At 35.9% G+C, this 19,803-nt stretch overlaps 1 protein-coding gene and 1 pseudogene across 4 annotated transcripts; both read left to right on the top strand.

The window, feature by feature from the left end:
* Positions 1 to 2,579: 2,579 nt before the first annotated feature.
* On the top strand, positions 2,580 to 4,635 carry LOC128244459 (integumentary mucin C.1-like; annotated as a pseudogene).
* Positions 4,636 to 13,234: 8,599 nt separating this feature from the next.
* LOC128243465 (chitinase-3-like protein 1) lies at positions 13,235 to 19,792 on the top strand. 4 transcript variants are annotated; one of them, XM_052961260.1, is made up of 10 exons: positions 13,235 to 13,250; positions 13,636 to 13,715; positions 13,983 to 14,181; positions 14,985 to 15,237; positions 15,514 to 15,617; positions 15,883 to 16,006; positions 16,268 to 16,453; positions 17,723 to 17,845; positions 18,111 to 18,360; positions 19,183 to 19,792. In XM_052961260.1, the coding sequence occupies exons 2-10, from the start codon at positions 13,652 to 13,654 to the stop codon at positions 19,353 to 19,355; spliced, it is 1,476 nt and encodes a 491-aa protein (XP_052817220.1). In that variant the 5' UTR covers positions 13,235 to 13,250; positions 13,636 to 13,651; the 3' UTR covers positions 19,356 to 19,792. The 4 variants fall into 4 exon arrangements, with proteins under 4 accessions (XP_052817220.1, XP_052817217.1, XP_052817218.1 ...); XM_052961257.1 differs by lacking the exon at positions 13,235 to 13,250 and adding an exon at positions 13,275 to 13,352; XM_052961258.1 differs by lacking the exon at positions 13,235 to 13,250 and adding an exon at positions 13,294 to 13,396.
* The last annotated feature ends 11 nt before the right edge of the window (positions 19,793 to 19,803 follow it).

The raw sequence follows: 19,803 nt of genomic DNA, 5'->3' as shown, positions 1-19,803 counted from the left end.
TGACCCCAATAATTTTATTGCTGCAAGAGGGAGAAGTCTTTTATTTCTATTTTGGATAACTATAATTTTGGAATAAATTAATAACACTATATCCGTAGTTTAGGGAAAAACAATATATACAAAACTATTTATAGACCGACCAATACTTAATCTACCCTGGGTCGTGGTAAAGGAAATATAATAATTATATGTTTTAGTGTAATGTATAGCTCATTATACAATTTTTTTCCGTCTATTCCTTTGTTTTATTATCAGCTGTATTAATTCAAATACAATCATCAAATGCAATCATTAAGCTGTTTAATATACCTGTAAATCTTAACCTCAGTCTGTAGTTTCCAATTACCCATTAATACACATGTATAACAATTAATGACACTTACTTTTGTCGACCCTCTTCCGAATGTCTTTCTGACAAATGGGGCACTTCTTAAACCGGAAGCAGCATTTCTCACATGACACCTTGTGCTTGCAGGGTTCAAACCTGACTGTGGCCTCGAGGGCCGAGCATTTATGACACATCTGTTTTGCAGTGGTGAAGATCTCCTTTTCAACCTTGGCTGTTTTGGGTCTCGTCTGATGCCGTTCTGGTTTTGTGGGTTTGCTAAAAGTTATTTTTTTATTGCAAATATTTGTTGATAATGTTTGCAATCAAAAGACAGTCGTATTTAAACAGTTATCAGTTATAATCGAAACTTTAGATTAAATATAAGTTTTCAGGTTTTACGACAGTCGTACACACAAATACCACATAGTATAATTACTTTCCTTAATACAGTACATCACTGTCACCATGAACATCACGTGACCATAGATACTATTAGTATTATAAATTATCTTAAATTTTAAATATATGTGCTTGTATTTTAATCTCAGTCTCTTGAAAATAATTGAAATTCTATAAAACTATTGAAACGAAAAGAGAGAAAATAAAATATTAAAAAGAATAAAAGTTTATAAAAAGTTTATATAAGGCCAAAAAGAATTATAATTGTTTGTTAAGGGTAACCTTCCCAAAATTTTAAGGTAGGGTAGGTAGGGATTTTTTTTTTTCAAAATCTGTCGTAAGTTCAGAGTGTTTCCTTGCACATGGCAGTCTTTCCTACATTACTGTCATTGCCTGACTTTGTTTTATCATATAAACAATAATTCTGATCGTCCAATTCGCATTTATCCGCCCTTCGTAACTCTCTATTCGCTAACGAATATTTTTTTGCTCAGAAACGGTAGTAGTTAGGGTCGGCGCATTTTTATAGGTAGGGTCGGGTTACCCGAAACAGACATTATTATTTTTTAGGCCTAATCCAACTGTAACGGTGACAGAGATCTAGTTCCTGCTTGACACTTCGTAGGAGATTGCCCTACAGATTGAATGTCAATCGGTTTTCTGTACGTGAAGGGGAGCAACTGCAATCTACGGATGGTGTTAACCTTCCATAACGGACATGATACTACTACTACTACTACTACTACTACTACTACTACTACCTACTACTACTACTACTACTACTACTACTACTGCTACTGCTACTGCTACTACTACTACTACTACTACTACTACCTACTGCTACTGCTACTGCTACTGCTACTGCTACTGCTACTGCTACTACCTACTACTACTACTACTACTACTACTACTACTACTACTACTACCTACTACTACTACTACTGCCTACTGCTACTGCTACTGCTACTGCTACTGCTACTGCTACTGCTACTGCTACTGCTACTACTACCTACTACTGCTACTGCTACTGCTACTGCTACTACTACTACTACTACTACTACCTACTACTACTACTACTACCTACTACTGCTACTGCTACTGCTACTGCTACTGCTACTGCTACTGCTACTACTACTACTACTACTACTACTACTACTACCTACTACTACTACTACTACTACTACTACTACTACTACTACCTACTACTACTACTACTACTACTACTACTACTACTACTACTACCTACTGCTACTGCTACTGCTACTGCTACTGCTACTGCTACTACTACTACTACTACTACTACCTACTACTACTACTACTACTACTACTACCTACTACTACCTACTACTACTACTACTACTACTACTACTACTACTACTACTACTACTACTACTACTACTACCTACTACTACTACTACTACTACTACTACTACTACTACTACTACTACCTACTACTACCTACTACTACTACTACTACTACTACTACTACCTACTACTACTACTACTACTACTACTACTACCTACTACTACCTACTACTACTACTACTACTACTACTACTACTACTACTACCTACTACTACTACTACTACTACTACTACTACTACCTACTACTACTACTACTACTACTACTACCTACTACCTACTACTACTACTACTACTACTACTACCTACTACTGCTACTGCTACTGCTACTGCTACTACTACTACTACTACCTACTACTACTACTACTACTACTACTACCTACTACCTACTACTACTACTACTACTACCTACTACTACCTACTACTACTACTACTACTACTACTACTACTACTACTACTACTACTACTACCTACTACTACTACTACTACTACTACTACTACTACTACTACTACTACTACTACTACCTACTACTACCTACTACTACTACTACTACTACTACTACTACTACTACTACTACTACTACTACTACTACTACTACCTACTACTACTACTACTACTACTACTACTACTACCTACTACTACCTACTACTACTACTACTACTACTACTACTACTACTACTACCTACTACTACTACTACTACTACTACTACTACTACTACCTACTACTACTACTACTACTACTACTACCTACTACCTACTACTACTACTACTACTACTACTACCTACTACTGCTACTGCTACTGCTACTGCTACTACTACTACTACTACCTACTACTACTACTACTACTACTACTACTACCTACTACCTACTACTACTACTACTACTACTACTACCTACTACCTACTACTACTACTACTACTACTACTACCTACTACTACTACTACTACTACTACTACTACTACTACTACTACTACCTACTACTACTACTACTACTACTACTACTACCTACTACTGCTACTGCTACTGCTACTGCTACTGCTACTGCTACTACTACTACTACTACTACTACCTACTACCTACTGCTACTGCTACTGCTACTGCTACTGCTACTGCTACTGCTACTACTACTACTACTACCTACTACTACTACTACTACTACTACTACCTACTACTACTACTACTACTACTACTACTACTACTACTACTACTACTACTACTACTACTACTACTACTACTACTACTACTACTACTACTACTACTACTACTGCTGTTACTACTACTACTACTACTGCTGTTACTACTGCTTCTACTGCTGCTGTTGCTACTACTACTACTACTACTACTACTACTACTACTACTACTACTACTACTACTACTACTACTACTACTACTACTACTACTACTACTACTACTACTACTACTACTACTACTACTACTACTACTACTACTACTACTACTACTACTACTACTACTACTACTACTACTACTACTACTACTACTACTACTACTACTACTACTACTACTACTACTACTACTACTACTACTACTACTACTACTACTACTACTACTACTACTACTACTACTACTACTACTACTACTACTACTACTACTACTACTACTACTACTACTACTACTACTACTACTACTACTACTACTACTACTACTACTACTACTACTACTACTACTACTACTACTACTACTACTACTACTACTACTACTACTACTACTACTACTACTACTACTACTACTACTACTACTACTACTACTACTACTACTACTACTACTACTACTACTACTACTACTACTACTACTACTACTACTACTACTACTACTACTACTACTACTACTACTACTACTACTACTACTACTACTACTACTACTACTACTACTACTACTACTACTACTACTACTACTACTACTACTACTACTACTACTACTACTACTACTACTACTACTACTACTACTACTACTACTACTACTACTACTACTACTACTACCTACTACTACTACTACTACTTGGACATTTCATATGTATGTGGTAAATAGCATATGCTTTGTTCAAATAATTCAAGTAAGTGTAGTATATTCCAGTAGTTGATTCATTATTTATATTTGTATTTTAAGTGTTTAAATATTTGTAGTATTCTACAATATGTTTATTCATATATTTGACAATTTAGATAAGGAAATAAATGTTTAATATATTTCAAGTAATACCATATAAATATTGAAATACGCAATGCAAATATCAAAGTTTAGAACATACCTCGTTTATGAAATTATACCACATAAATATAAGATATTGAATATTGCAACATTTGACTCGCCAAAATATTGGGGTTACGGTCTTTTTACAAATACAACGTACTTTTCAGTGGCATATTTAAGCACGCCCTCCCGAATGTGTGTTATTTGACAGCATGTGATGGGAGTCTGTCCTTTGTTGTTCCTCACTTCCAGGTTGGCGCCATGTTGGTACAGGAAGTTGGCAATCTTGATCCGCTCCACGTCCTCCGACAGGTTTCGCAAGCCCAGAATGTTTAACAGCTGATTTATGAAAATCGCCATATAAATACGTTTATAATATGTCAGTGTAGTTTGATTGTAGCTTAACGATTTTAAGGTGATATGACACACTCTCGAGTATGTATCCTAGAGTCCGTATAAACAATGAATGATTTTTGAGAGGTCATTATAATGTGCCCTTGGTGGGGTATGAATCTATTACCTTTTCGGTGAGAGGCGTGCACAAATACATCTACTGTACTCGCGCCCTCTTTTGAACAGTTATCAGTCATGCTGAAGCTTGGTAAATCAATATTGTATGTCGGTTTCTCTGGCGCAACATCTTGCCAACAAAAGTGACTTATCTTGACGTAAAATAATATAAATGTCTTCACCATCATTTTGAAATAAATCAAGTTTAAACTAAATTGTTCATTTTTTGCATTACAACCTTATTTGAATGTTCCCTAATTTACTTATTTTTCACAGTGTTTTTTAAAATATTCTAAATTAATGGATATTTGATTTAATAGTTTGCTGGTTTGTAATCTAAAAAAAGTTTCTAATATAGTTTTATTTAACATTATCTAAGTATTGGTTTAGCTTATAGACCATTAGTGAAACCGATCACAATGTTAGTATGTGTTATAGCAAGGTTTGTCCCAGGGTTCCAAGCTGATTTTGAAATTAAAAAATAACACATATAAGCTACAATTAGGCCTCAATAAACAAATTGAACACGTGCTCCATTTATATTCAATTAAAGATACACAGATAGTTGTTCTTACCACTTGGTCCGTCCGCCTCCCCATCATGCACATGTGTAAGGCCGTGTCACCGTCCTTGTCCTTCAAGTCAAAGTCAGCTTCTGGAAGTGTTACATAATTCCACATTCAGCCCTGACATTGTCATACAGAACCGTACGTACACCAAGAACTGTGAAAACCCACCGAAACATCGTTGTCCAATCCTTCAGTGCTAGGGAATACACATTGGTTAGTTCTGAACATTGCTTTGTTAACAAATTGAAATTACATGTATATGATAACTACAATGTTCTATGCTTAAATCTAACTGAATTTAATTTATACCAGCCTATTCGAGCTCATATGTGTAGTTTTAAACCTAACATATTATTTAAAACTTTCTCGAGTCGGCTTCCTGGGTCAAACTCACCAGTACTGAGTGTTCATGTTAGAGCACACAAGAACATCCCCGACAAGGGACTGAACGTTTGACCTCCTGGTCGGGAGGCGGGCACTTTACCTCTGTACCATCCCAGCCGTTTTAACTCAATTTTGCCTGATATAAATTAATTATCGGTCTCAAAGATATAATCTGATTTTTATTATTTACCGTACTCCAGCAATAGTTTCGTTATGTCGAAATGAGCCTGGGATGCTCCCAACATAAGAGGGTGGCTTTTTCATGTGTCCTTGCGTTAATGTCCACACGACCCTAAATATAAATCCACAAACCGGTTAAGGAACAAGTCACGAACATATTTCTTTAATTCTTATGAGATATTCGTTTGGTAAGTTGTTGACCTGACTGCGGGATGCACGAGTATTGTCCCTTTTACTGTACAAAAAATCAGATTTTGGCAAGCTTGAAATGAAGGGAACGCCAGTCAATTATATGATAGAATACATGTATATCATTGTTCATTTAGTTTTGAGTAACAATCTTTTGCAAGAGTAAACAAATATACTGTTACCATATACGTACTGCGTATAAATGACGAGGTTTACCCTCGGGGACAAACTTGCTCATGTGGGCAACTTTACACGGGCGGAAAATATGTGCATATAAACGCAAATACACATGGGGTAAATTCCCCCTCGAGGACAAACTTTTCCAGGTCTTGGGGTGGGGAAATTTACCCCGTTGGAATGTTTAGTCATATGAACGTTACGATTGATTTGCCTCGGGGGTAGTTCGATTTGGCGGAAGTACGAGTACATGACACATAAAACAAAACAAAAGCAGGAAATTGTTACAAAATCATCGATCCTTTTTTTTAATTGTCAGCAGACTGTTTCTACAAAAGACTGTCGCATTTACTTGAGAAGTTATCAACTGTAAACCACTTGGGAAGTTATCAACTGTAAACCATTTGGGAAGTTATCAACTGTAAACCACTTGGGAAGTTATCAACTGTAAACCCATGTTTGAGTAGTTGTGATGATTGATTTTAACATGAAAGCCGTGAATACGTGATGTTTAAAAGTTTCCTGATAGGATGACATTTTCTTTGCAACAACATAATATTGCTGAGTGAATAAGAGTGATAATAAATACAGGTATTGATGTAATACGTTACAATGTAGTAATATTAGCTTCAACTTTTTATATACTGTTCTTTTCAACACAAAATATTGGCATTTTATAAAAAAAAATAACACACACGCACAAAAAATCATTTTTCATCATACAGACACAGACGTCCAAAGTTGTAACGTGGGTATATATTCCTCCGATGGCAAAATTGCTCACGTGGGTATATTTGCCTCCGATGGCAAAATTGCTCACGTGGGTATATTTGCCTCCGATGGCAAATTTGCCCCATGTGCAAATGCTCGGCGTGTATAAGGCAACATTAATTAGAGGGAAATTTACCCGCGCAAGTCTTTATTTATTTATTTATTTTCTTACTGAATATTCTTGCAGTTACGATGGCATATAGAATATATTTCCAACTCGTCCTAATGCACCAGTCAATTGTAACCACGCCCCTCCCAGGTCCGAGGGTATACCGAGGATAGCCAGGGAAATGGGCCGTGTTTTTACCTTTCAGGTGGCCCCGAAGTGCCGGGTGAATGCGGTGGTTTTGTCTTCGCGCAAAATACAGCGGGGAATGGGCCTTACCTAGGGTCCCTTGGGTGCGGGGCCATTTGTCGGGGATTTCACCATCAGTTCGTCTCTGCAGGACGGGGATTTTACCCGGCTTTGCTGGACCGAAAGCACAGTCCCTGCTATTCCCCGGACCTGGGGGAGGGCGTGGTTACAATTGACTGGTGCATGAAGACTTGGTCATCAATCATTCGTGGACACGACATGCTTAGTCATGGGAAGGCGTCGGATCTAACGGTGAACGCGGAACGGCAACGTAATGGAACATGGAGCAACCGATCTGAATCCAGAAAACCTCACTGCTTAATTTTGAAGATCCGAGCCCTTCATTTATTCCGTCGTTTTAATTGAGCCTTTATATATATATATATATATATATATATCCATCCTAAAGCAAATTTATAATTACTGTTCATCATTATACAACAACATAGTGGTTTATAGCCGGGAACAATTTGTCCCACATATGCGATGTTCTAAACCGAGCCCAGTAAACAATGCTGTTTTGCACTGAATGATACGAGGTTAGTCATACACTCTATCTTACTTCTAATTTTAAAAGTACAAACATCTTCGTGGGATAGATACAGCTGAATGTCGATAGCTGGGACATGTATATCCTGTAACACTGCACCGTGGACGGATGCGGTTTAGTCTCAAGGAGTCAATCATGGGTATAACTATACAGGGAATCGCCGTAACTGGACGTACCTAGTACATGGCACGTAAAAAAGTAATCGGAAATTATTTAAAAACCTACGACTAATACGTTCATGACAGTAGGTCTGTTGTAAGCCACATCCAGACTTTAAAATAATAATACTTGGAATAACAATTAAAAAGAAAACTTAATTTGCCAAGCCTAATGTTTTAATGTCTTGTTATAACAGCTCTTTTCATTGGTTCTTCATTTGATAATACGCACATGATCGCACTTATGTAATTGCATGTCGCTTTCATTTGTTCGCGCTATTTAAAATTCATAACAAGTTAAAACCAAAACCGATTAAGTATTATACTCGTAATGGTATAGAACCGACAAGTAAACAAACAACATGCACCACATATATATTAACACCATAAATTTTATACAAGGGCGTAGCCAGACCAGAATTGATATTCTAGTGGTTTTCGGGGACATGCTCCTGTGCTGTTTATAATAATAATAATAATAATAATAATAATAATAATAATAATAATAATAATAATAATAACAACTTTATTTAACGAAGGTTACATACTAAGTGTACAATCATTACAGACATACTACTTATTTCCAGCATGGCCTTCACACAAAAAGTATTACAAAAACACATGTACTATACATATTAAGCAACATACAAAACATACAATCACACTATCACTATCATACATTTCTTCGACAAACACAACTCAGTTTAATATGATGATTATAAATTACAATAATTTCATACTGTAAATAATGTAGATATATTCAGTAAAACCACATTCAATCAATATATTTACATATTTGGTAGTATCCATTACAAGTTGTTGCAAGAATGTCATATACGTACATTAACACAATTCATGTAAACAATGAACTATTTATTATAATGTGATTTAAATAAAGTGTCAAGATTTTTTGTTCATGTGATAAAATTATTTTGCCAATAAGTAGCCTTTGAATGCATGTTTAAAGGCTGGTAGCTTATCTTGACATTTTATGTATGTAGGAAGATTATTCCAAATTTTCATTGCTTTATAGGCAAATGTATTTTTGATATAGTTTGTTCTAGGTTTTACAACAAAAAGATCCTTGTTTTCTGAAGAACGCAAGTTATAGTGCTCATTTTTGGCAAATGTTAACAATTCTGTGAAGTACGAAGGAGTCAAACAATTCATGCTTTTGAAAACAAGTAATGAGAGATGATAATAGCACCTGTCTTCAAAAGATAGCAACCCAGACTGTTTGAACATGTGTCCACAGTGGCTAGTTCCCGACTTCATTATTAGCTTAATCGCTCTTTTCTGAATGTTAGTGATTTTAGTGGTATCTGAGGAATGTGTAAGTCCCCAGACACTACAACAGTACTCCATGTTTGACATGATATATGCATTATAATACAATGATTTCATCTCGTCTGTTAAATAATATGCTATTCTTCTTAAAAGTGCCAATTTTGAATTAAGCTTATTCACTACAGTCTTAACATGTGTATGCCATGACAATGTCTGATCAACATGCACCCCGAGGACCTTTTGACATTTCACGTTTTCTACTGACAATCCATCTATTGATAGTTCAAGTTGCAATGCATGTTTTGCCTTATAATTAGTACATAGAATCATACATTTGGTTTTTGATGGATGGATTGACATATTATTTGTCTCACACCAACAGCTCACACTATTAAGACTTTTTTGTAGATCTGACTGAATGCTCAATATACTTGGACCTATTTTGTATAACGTGGAATCATCTGCATATAAGTCAATACATGAATTGGAAGAAATTAAAGGCATATCATTGATGTATATTAGAAAAAGTAAGGGACCGAGTATTGATCCTTGAGGGACACCCGACATAGTTTTCATTTTCTCTGAATTTATGTTGTTCCCTTTCACAAATTGCATCCTGTTAGTCAGATAGGACCTAAATAACTTCATAGACCTTTCTGTGAAGTGATAAAGTTTAAGTTTGTGTAAGAGTATTTCATGGTCGACTAAGTCAAATGCTTTTCGGAGATCGAGATAAATGGCCCCTACATAATCACCACTGTCTATACCCTTCAACCAAGTATCTATTCTTACTTGCCTATCGCTTTCACGAGATCAGTAAAAAAGAAACAAGTGAAAAACAGTCACGATTCAATAACATATCGATGTTATAAAGGCTTCGATGAAGATCTTTTTAAAGCAGATTTAGTTAACTCGAATCTGATCCTTATCGATTCAATAGCAGATCCAAACTTTGCTTTGGACATTTTTTATGATACAATTCATACTGCTCTTTCTGACCATACGACAATCAAGCAAAAGAGAATTAAACATGCGAGTCAACCGTTTTGGTTCTCGGATCAAATAAAACAAACAATTTTTTGAGGGATTATTATTTTTTGCACAAAGATTTTGAAAATTACAAAAAAACACGAAACAAAATTTCATCTATGATACGCAAAAGCAAGAAATCCTTCTATAACGATGCTATCAAAAATAATAAATCTTTAAAGTTTCTTTGGCAAAACCTGAATGATATCACAAATAACAACAAAGCACACCAATTTAGTATTCCAAATAAACTTATAATAAATGAAAAAGATATTGAGGGTACAGTGGAAATATTGGAAGCCTTAAATTCTCACTTCACCAATATATCTAATATAATTAAGAGAAAACCATTTGCTAAGGAACATTTTTCTACTCTGCAGAAATATCTGGATGAAAAATTGCGACATCATCAATTTAATGTGGAAAATATTACAGCCCTTGATGTAAAGCACATCATTGATAAACTTGACATTTCAAAGTCCACTGGTCCTGATGGAATAGGACCAAACATTTTACGCTATTGTGGCGATTACATAACATCTACAATAGCTTCCATCATCAATAACAGTATAGAAAGCGGTATATTTCCTGACAAATTGAAAGAAGCTTCTGTTGTCCCGATACACAAATCAGGAAATAAATACGAACCGGGAAACTATCGCCCTATATCCATTCTCAATACTTTATCAAAGATATTTGAACGACATATTGCGTCTCAGTTGCAAATGTTTTTTAAGAGAACGGATATTATACACAAAAATCAGTCGGGTTTCCGTCCAAATCACTCTTGTCAGACTGCATTAACCCATCTTATAGATACTTGGTTGAAGGGTATAGACAGTGGTGATTATGTAGGGGCCATTTATCTCGATCTCCGAAAAGCATTTGACTTAGTCGACCATGAAATACTCTTACACAAACTTAAACTTTATCACTTCACAGAAAGGTCTATGAAGTTATTTAGGTCCTATCTGACTAACAGGATGCAATTTGTGAAAGGGAACAACATAAATTCAGAGAAAATGAAAACTATGTCGGGTGTCCCTCAAGGATCAATACTCGGTCCCTTACTTTTTCTAATATACATCAATGATATGCCTTTAATTTCTTCCAATTCATGTATTGACTTATATGCAGATGATTCCACGTTATACAAAATAGGTCCTAGTATATTGAGCATTCAGTCAGATCTACAAAAAAGTCTTAATAGTGTGAGCTGTTGGTGTGAGACAAATAATATGTCAATCCATCCATCAAAAACCAAATGTATGATTCTATGTACTAATTATAAGGCAAAACATGCATTGCAACTTGAACTATCAATAGATGGATTGTCAGTAGAAAACGTGAAATGTCAAAAGGTCCTCGGGGTGCATGTTGATCAGACATTGTCATGGCATACACATGTTAAGACTGTAGTGAATAAGCTTAATTCAAAATTGGCACTTTTAAGAAGAATAGCATATTATTTAACAGACGAGATGAAATCATTGTATTATAATGCATATATCATGTCAAACATGGAGTACTGTTGTAGTGTCTGGGGACTTACACATTCCTCAGATACCACTAAAATCACTAACATTCAGAAAAGAGCGATTAAGCTAATAATGAAGTCGGGAACTAGCCACTGTGGACACATGTTCAAACAGTCTGGGTTGCTATCTTTTGAAGACAGGTGCTATTATCATCTCTCATTACTTGTTTTCAAAAGCATGAATTGTTTGACTCCTTCGTACTTCACAGAATTGTTAACATTTGCCAAAAATGAGCACTATAACTTGCGTTCTTCAGAAAACAAGGATCTTTTTGTTGTAAAACCTAGAACAAACTATATCAAAAATACATTTGCCTATAAAGCAATGAAAATTTGGAATAATCTTCCTACATACATAAAATGTCAAGATAAGCTACCAGCCTTTAAACATGCATTCAAAGGCTACTTATTGGCAAAATAATTTTATCACATGAACAAAAAATCTTGACACTTTATTTAAATCACATTATAATAAATAGTTCATTGTTTACATGAATTGTGTTAATGTACGTATATGACATTCTTGCAACAACTTGTAATGGATACTACCAAATATGTAAATATATTGATTGAATGTGGTTTTACTGAATATATCTACATTATTTACAGTATGAAATTATTGTAATTTATAATCATCATATTAAACTGAGTTGTGTTTGTCGAAGAAATGTATGGTAGTGATAGTGTGATTGTATGTTTTGTATGTTGCTTAATATGTATAGTACATGTGTTTTTGTAATACTTTTTGTGTGAAGGCCATGCTGGAAATAAGTAGTATGTCTGTAATGATTGTACACTTAGTATGTAACCTTCGTTAAATAAAGTTGTTATTATTATTATTATTATTATTATAAGATGGGTTAATGCAGTCTGACAAGAGTGATTTGGACGGAAACCCGACTGATTTTTGTGTATAATATCCGTTCTCTTAAAAAACATTTGCAACTGAGACGCAATATGTCGTTCAAATATCTTTGATAAAGTATTGAGAATGGATATAGGGCGATAGTTTCCCTATATGTACTATATACGCCCACTCCCGCCCCCACAACAACAACAACAAAAACACCACCGACAACAACAACAACAGAACATCAACAACATAAAACATACACACACAAAGGCTAATTCCCTTACCCCAAACCTAGTTTTGAATAGTTTTTTTTAACTTTTTAAAATACCATTTATGGAAATCATGTGAATGCCAGTGCCCACAGTGTACACATGGAGCTACGCCAGTGAAAAAATGTAAATTGTAAATCGAAATAAACCATCTCGTTGGTGGATGAAGTTGAGTGACATTCATGAGGCCTATTTTCTTGACATAATTAATAACCTTCAAAGCTTCGCGACGCAAGTATGAGTTTGAACCTGCGCAGAGGACGTATCAATTAATTACTAGTAAATATTGACGATTTAGATGATGAATCATAAGTTATCAAAACGGAAACAGGAAGAGTATATAACAGGATGGGACGGCCAGAAGACAGTCAACACTGCATGAACCGCCTGTCGATATAATATAATAAAATACAGCTTAAACTGGCAGCGAAACTAAGTTTTCATAAATGAGATAATTGAAAAATCACGAAACATTGTTCATCAGTACTTAAATTGTGTTTGCTTTTTCTTATTAACAGAACTGTCGCCAGGACAATGATAAACAAAATATGGATGACAACCGCTGTCACTCTGCTGATGGTATGCTGTCAATCTGAAGGTAGATAATTTAATAGTAATTATTATTATTATTATTATTATTATTATTATTATTATTATTATTATTATTATTATTATTATTGTTAATATTGTTATTATTGTTATTATTATTATTATTATTATTATTATTATTATTATTATTATTATTATTATTATTATTATTTTATTATTATTATTATTATTATTATTTATTTATTATTATTATTATTATTATTATTATTATTATTATTATTATTATTAACATGTAAATCTTAATTCATATTATCAGGAACCCATGACGAAACTGCCCCTGCACATGGCACGTACAAGCGCGTCTGTTACTATACTAACTGGTCACAGTACCGGTCGCCCCCAGGACGCTTCACCCCAGATGATATCGACCCACGACTCTGCACCCACATCATATTTGCGTTTGCCAAGGTCGTGAACAGTGAGATGCACACTATTGAGTGGAATGATATACAAATGTGAGTAAAATTTCGAGGATGAACTTAAAAAGAAATAAATCATACAGTTTAGTTTTACGTCATAGTATTTCTTGTTGTTTTAAATGTGTGTTTTTTGTTTAATTATTAGACTTTTGAATGGGATTTTTTTCCTTTTTGGATTACGTTTCAAATAAAAAGAAATGGTGAGATGAACTCAGCCGTTTTCAGTAACTTCATGTGAAAATCCAGAAAGCTTGAAGCCTTAAAATTTCTCCATAACCTTAACTGATGTATAGTACTATATATTTGAACTGGAACGAAATTGCATATTATTGAAAATGCATAAACATACATAAATATTATACGCACACACCCAAAGACTGCGTGAAAGTGTGAAAGTTGTTTAAATGGGAAGTCATAATGGTGTTTTAAGAAAATGAAATATTATTGCAAGAGGTGGAATGATTTCTGAGATACAACATGGTCTATCATGTTTTTTTCATTAACCGTACTATAACCAAATTAAATTAAGTGACATGTATGTATAATTGACCTTCATGGGGTGTTTTTACATAATGTTTGTCACTTGCGAACTAGTGGGGTGGGGGTGCACCCGGCGCCATCCCGAACCTTTAATAAACAAGTATGCACTGCACCATTTTAGAATAAAGGAAATATTCGGAAAAGGTCGGGGCGGGCTGCCCCGACCCCAATGGCCATGTTAAGAGCCGATATTTGAGTTCCTTGGGAAAAGGGGAGGCTCTATTTGTTCACATACAGTTTACCACCTTTTAAGTCCATGTCCTTTATCCGCCCTGATAGTAATATTCTTCATTTTACAGGTTTGAAAAGCTCAACGCTTTGAAAAATCGAAATCCGGGTTTAAAAACGCTTATTGCAGTGGGTGGATGGAATGCTGCAAGTAATGAGTTCACGAAAATGGTGTCATCAGTGGCGTTTAGGCGGAAGTTTGTTCTATCAGCGTTGGCCTTCATCAGTCGCTATGGTTTCGACGGCCTCGATCTGGATTGGGAATACCCCGGACAGAGAGGAGGAAAGCTCTCCGACAAACGAAACCTTGTAAAACTTCTTCAGGTGTGTGAGTGTGTATGCGTAATGGTGACCAACCTTTGCATTGAAACGATAAGATTTTTAGTTTCAGACTACACTTAAATATCATACGTGCCTTTTAAATTGTCTACCAAGGAAATTTAATCTCTATCACGGCAATAAGAGCTCGAAATAAAAATAAAAAATGTATCATTGATACCTCGAGTTCTGCATTACAGTTTTTAGCACTTTAACATTGCCTAGTTTTTTTTGTATTATACTACTAGTATCACAAAATTAATGTTGGTTGTTCCATGACAGCATCTGCACCGCGCGTTCACGCCGAAGCATTATCTCCTGACGGCGGCCGTTCCGGCGGGCAAGAAGAACGTTGACGTCGGCTATGACGTACCCCAGCTTGCCAAGTAAGTTTTTGGGACAATACACACATTGATATTGCAGTGTAATGGATGGCTCATATGAAAAGGATAAATTTGTGAATTGGAAGATCAGTTACGTTCTCGGTTTCCCCCGAGACCCTATGATCAGCCTTGACCTCCTCCCAGGGAGAGAGAAGTACACAGCTAAGACATTCCCTCGATGAAAAACTAATAAGACTAAAGGCTATGACCATTGTATTAAAATACGAAAACATAATTCAGTTGTATATGTCAATTGTTTCTCTTCCAGGTATCTAGACTTTATCAATGTAATGACCTACGACCTTCACGGTGGCTGGGAGCGGCAGACGGGCCTCAACTCGCCCCTGTACCCGCGGACGGGGGAAACTGGCGCCGAGCGGGAGCTTAATATGGTACGTCAGGCAGCATAACGGGATTGCAAGCAGGGTTTTAAAAATCGGGCGGTAGAATCTGTGACATACACGCCATAAACCCCATTTATTAGTAAACAACCTATTGCTCTGTTTTGGTACAAAATGTACACATTATTTCAGACGTTAGCTTTCGACTATACTGAATTAAACGTTGCATAAGACGACATCTCATGCTGCATTACATGTTATGCATTACACTTTTTAGTTTTTATTGATTTATTAATTAATGATCTGTTACAGCAATGGGCGGCAAATTACTGGGTAGCCAAGGGAGCGCCCCGCCACAAACTGGTGATTGGCCTGGCTCTGTACGGACGCTCCTTCGCGCTGACGTCCCCCGCACGGACGGACGTCGGCGCACCAGCCACCGGCCCCGGACCCAAGGGCAGATACACTGGAGAGGCAGGATTCCTCGCGTACTATGAGGTATGATAACTAGCTTATTTTAATCACCTTTGACGGTTAGGCACTCTGTCGATAATTGAACGGGGTTTCCTTCATTTATTTTCTGACGAAAAACATAACGTATTATCACTGTCGGATTTATATTTAATACGTAGACCATTGAATAACGTGGATATCTTCAGTTTTGCATCAGTTTGTTAATGCATGGTATATACTAGTAAGGCCTCAAAAATGTTTGGTTAGGGTAACATCCTTCGCCAAATTAGGTAGGGTAGGTAGGCTTTATTTATTAGGCTTTATATAAGAATGTCATTTTCATCAATGCGGAATGGTGTTAAAGTTATCTTCTGTATAAGCATTTAAGGTTTCAAACTACATATTTAATTATTTTTCTTAACATTATTTTTTAACATTTTTTTTTCAAACTGACAATAAAAACCGTAGGGTCGGGGCCTATTTCGTAGGTAGGGTGGGGCTACCCGAACCAAATGTATTTTTAGGCCTAACAGTCAGTTCCTTCTATAGTGTTAGTTGCTGGCTGTTACTAGAACATCCAGTTGCACTGATTTACGATCATCGACGTGATTCAATGTCATAAAAACCTGAATGATGGATGCGTCCAACTAACATATGGTCTGGGGTTTTTTGGCAGGTGTACTTCATGTCTACATGCAATCTATCTTTCCAAATCATTTTACTTCGATCAATAAATGCATTTGTTCACTAAATATACCGGCTAATTTTCGTCATTCCATTATAAAATCTAGTTAAGTAAAGTAGGGCAATCTGTACAATTCGTAGTTTAAGATGTATACAAAGTTCACACAGTTTATGACTTGTATCGAAAAGCCTGTTTAAATAGCGTTTATAAATTACGTAGCTGTATACGTACGCGTCGAAGTACTGTCGTTGTATCTGATAAAACAAATAACATTTACGTGGTCAAGTCTAACGTTCCATTAAAAAATCGTTATGCTTTAAAAGGGAGCAACATATTTCTATTAAAAGGGTTCGGGTTCTCGAATGGACTTAGACCATATAGAAACTAGACCAAGGTGGTAATGTAAGTGAACATTCCGGGCATTTGGCGTGTACGGATAATAAGCGCAAACGTTCGGGCGTAAAGTAGGTAGGCCGCACAAAGACCTCACATGACGTACACTGACGCGTCATACGACTCACATATGTTTGTTTCTTCTGTTGGTGGTTTCGCATGTCTCATTAAATATTTAGCTTTGACTCAAATAAAGATTGAATTTGACTTGTAATCTAGTGTGTTTTTTATGTCAGATCTGCGCGATGCAGGAAAGTGGGAAGGGGCGGACGATCTGGCAAGCGGAACAACACACGCCGTATTACGTTAACGGAAACCTCTGGGTCGGCTTTGACAACAAACGCAGCATCACGGAAAAGGTATTAACTTTGATAATGAATCAGTAACTCGCATAACTGGTCTTACACACTTACTAAAAAGGCAAAATTTATCCATATTATGGTTTCTGCACTCAGCGATTTATAACTTCATTGTATGCGATCTTAAACTGTTACAAACAACCTCCGTTTTAAACCATACCCATAATTAATGCCATTTTTACATTAGAGCAGTGACTGTTTGCTAGTATGGTCGAAGTCACTAACTATTGTACACACATTAATTCATGATTTTGATCAATCCCAGGTGAAATGGTTAATGGATAACAAGTTCGGTGGTGCGATGGTCTGGTCCCTTGACCTGGACGACTTCCGGCGCACGTGCCGCACCTCTATCGAACGTTACCCGCTTCTCTCCACCGTCAACCGTCTCCTTGCTTCCGGTCAGCAGCCAACGACGCCAGACAGACGGATTGAAACAACGACGTCACGACAGAAAAACCATACTGTCGTCACCACAACTTCGTCATCGACCACTACGATCCACTCCAAAACAGGTAGGTAATGTTAAAAAATGAGAATTTACTATCGAGCTTCAAAATTTATAACATGAACATGATCGATTTGTTTTAACTTTATAATGTTATGAATGCTGTTTACTCTTCAATGGCGTTTGGAATTCGACCCACAAATCAAATAAGCTAGTTGTCTGATAGCTTTGTTAACCACAATGTTTCAGTTTTTATGGTGAACCCATGTTAATTCAAAATGACCCTTTAATCCTAATCTATATCGAAGGTTTTGACTTGTTGATTACTAATATGGAAATAACGTGCCTGAAACTAAATTGTAAATAAAAGATAGTGCAGTTTGTGTGTGTGTGCTCTTTTTCGAACTGAAATAGGATCTGAAATAACATATATGCAATGTGTTGTTTTTTTCAAGGCCAAAAACGGCTTGTTTGTTATAATACTTTCTGTCTATTTAACATTTTCTTTCTATTGAAGGGGCTTTATTTGTAGAAAAACAAAACAAACTAAGTTTCTGTTGGCTTTGAAGATGGCAAAAATATGGAGTGTTAATGTCCTGTTTCAGATGAAATAAAGAGAAAATTGTTAACTGTATTAACTTTATGTGTAATGTATTCTGAGTCACTTTATTTACATACAAGTCACAAGCAAGCAAACCAATGCATTTGGGTGAGCAGGCATAAACATTTAACATAATTGCTTATCGAGTTGCAGAAGAACGTATGTGAAAAGCTAATAACACGTGCTTCACAGATTATTCGGAAATGGGCTGTGTAATGTTGAAGTATTCTTCTACAATACCATAAGAACATAATAAAAAAAACTTCTGTTTTCTCTTTTAATATTTAGAGTTCACCTGTACGGGAAAGACTGATGGGTATTACGCGGACCCAAGCAGCTGTAAGCGTTTTTACCGGTGCATCTTCCAGCGGAAGTACGAGTTCTCGTGCCCGGGTACGCTGGTCTTCAATCCAAACGCAGGCTTCTGTGATTGGCCAAGGAATTACCCGTGCAAACACTAATAAAAGAAATCCAGTAAAACAGTACTGTACAGTGATTGCCTGTCTCTGCCCAAATATATCTTATACCAAAGACGTTTACAAGCGCAATTTTGGAACTTGCACCGATAAGAGGTCTTTCGTTTAAGGTGGTTATGTAAAACCACAAAAAATAACGAGGCAAATATTGCGCAATTCCAAAACTCGTTCATTGCTTGTACATTATATTATTGTTTTCGCCAGTTATCCCCCAGGGTCTGTCGCCATTAGTTACATTCTTATTTTTACATTCGGTCATTTCTTTACAAATCTAGTCCAGAATTTTACTTGTTAATTTCTAAACCATATCATACTCTGTGTTCTACTGTTGCTTTACTACATGAAATTATTTATTTTTTATACATGTCTTTTTTTGTAATTTTATGTTTACATGTATTTCAATAAATATTTTGCTACTATGACACTCTCTTAT

This window comes from Mya arenaria, chromosome 8, assembly GCF_026914265.1.
Source record: "Mya arenaria isolate MELC-2E11 chromosome 8, ASM2691426v1".
Classification (NCBI taxonomy): domain Eukaryota; kingdom Metazoa; phylum Mollusca; class Bivalvia; order Myida; family Myidae; genus Mya; species Mya arenaria.
The sequence above is the reverse complement of the archived record's forward strand: the minus strand, read 5'-3'. Positions and strand labels throughout refer to the sequence as shown.

Bases quoted from the DNA above. Each gene is read 5' to 3' on its own strand.
- LOC128243465 (XM_052961260.1), top strand. From the start codon at position 13,652: ATGATAAACAAAATATGGATGACAACCGCTGTCACTCTGCTGATGGTA. The intron at 17,846-18,110 runs GTATTAACTTTG...GATCAATCCCAG, and splicing joins AACGCAGCATCACGGAAAAG to GTGAAATGGTTAATGGATAA. The intron at 18,361-19,182 runs GTAGGTAATGTT...TTTAATATTTAG, and splicing joins TACGATCCACTCCAAAACAG to AGTTCACCTGTACGGGAAAG.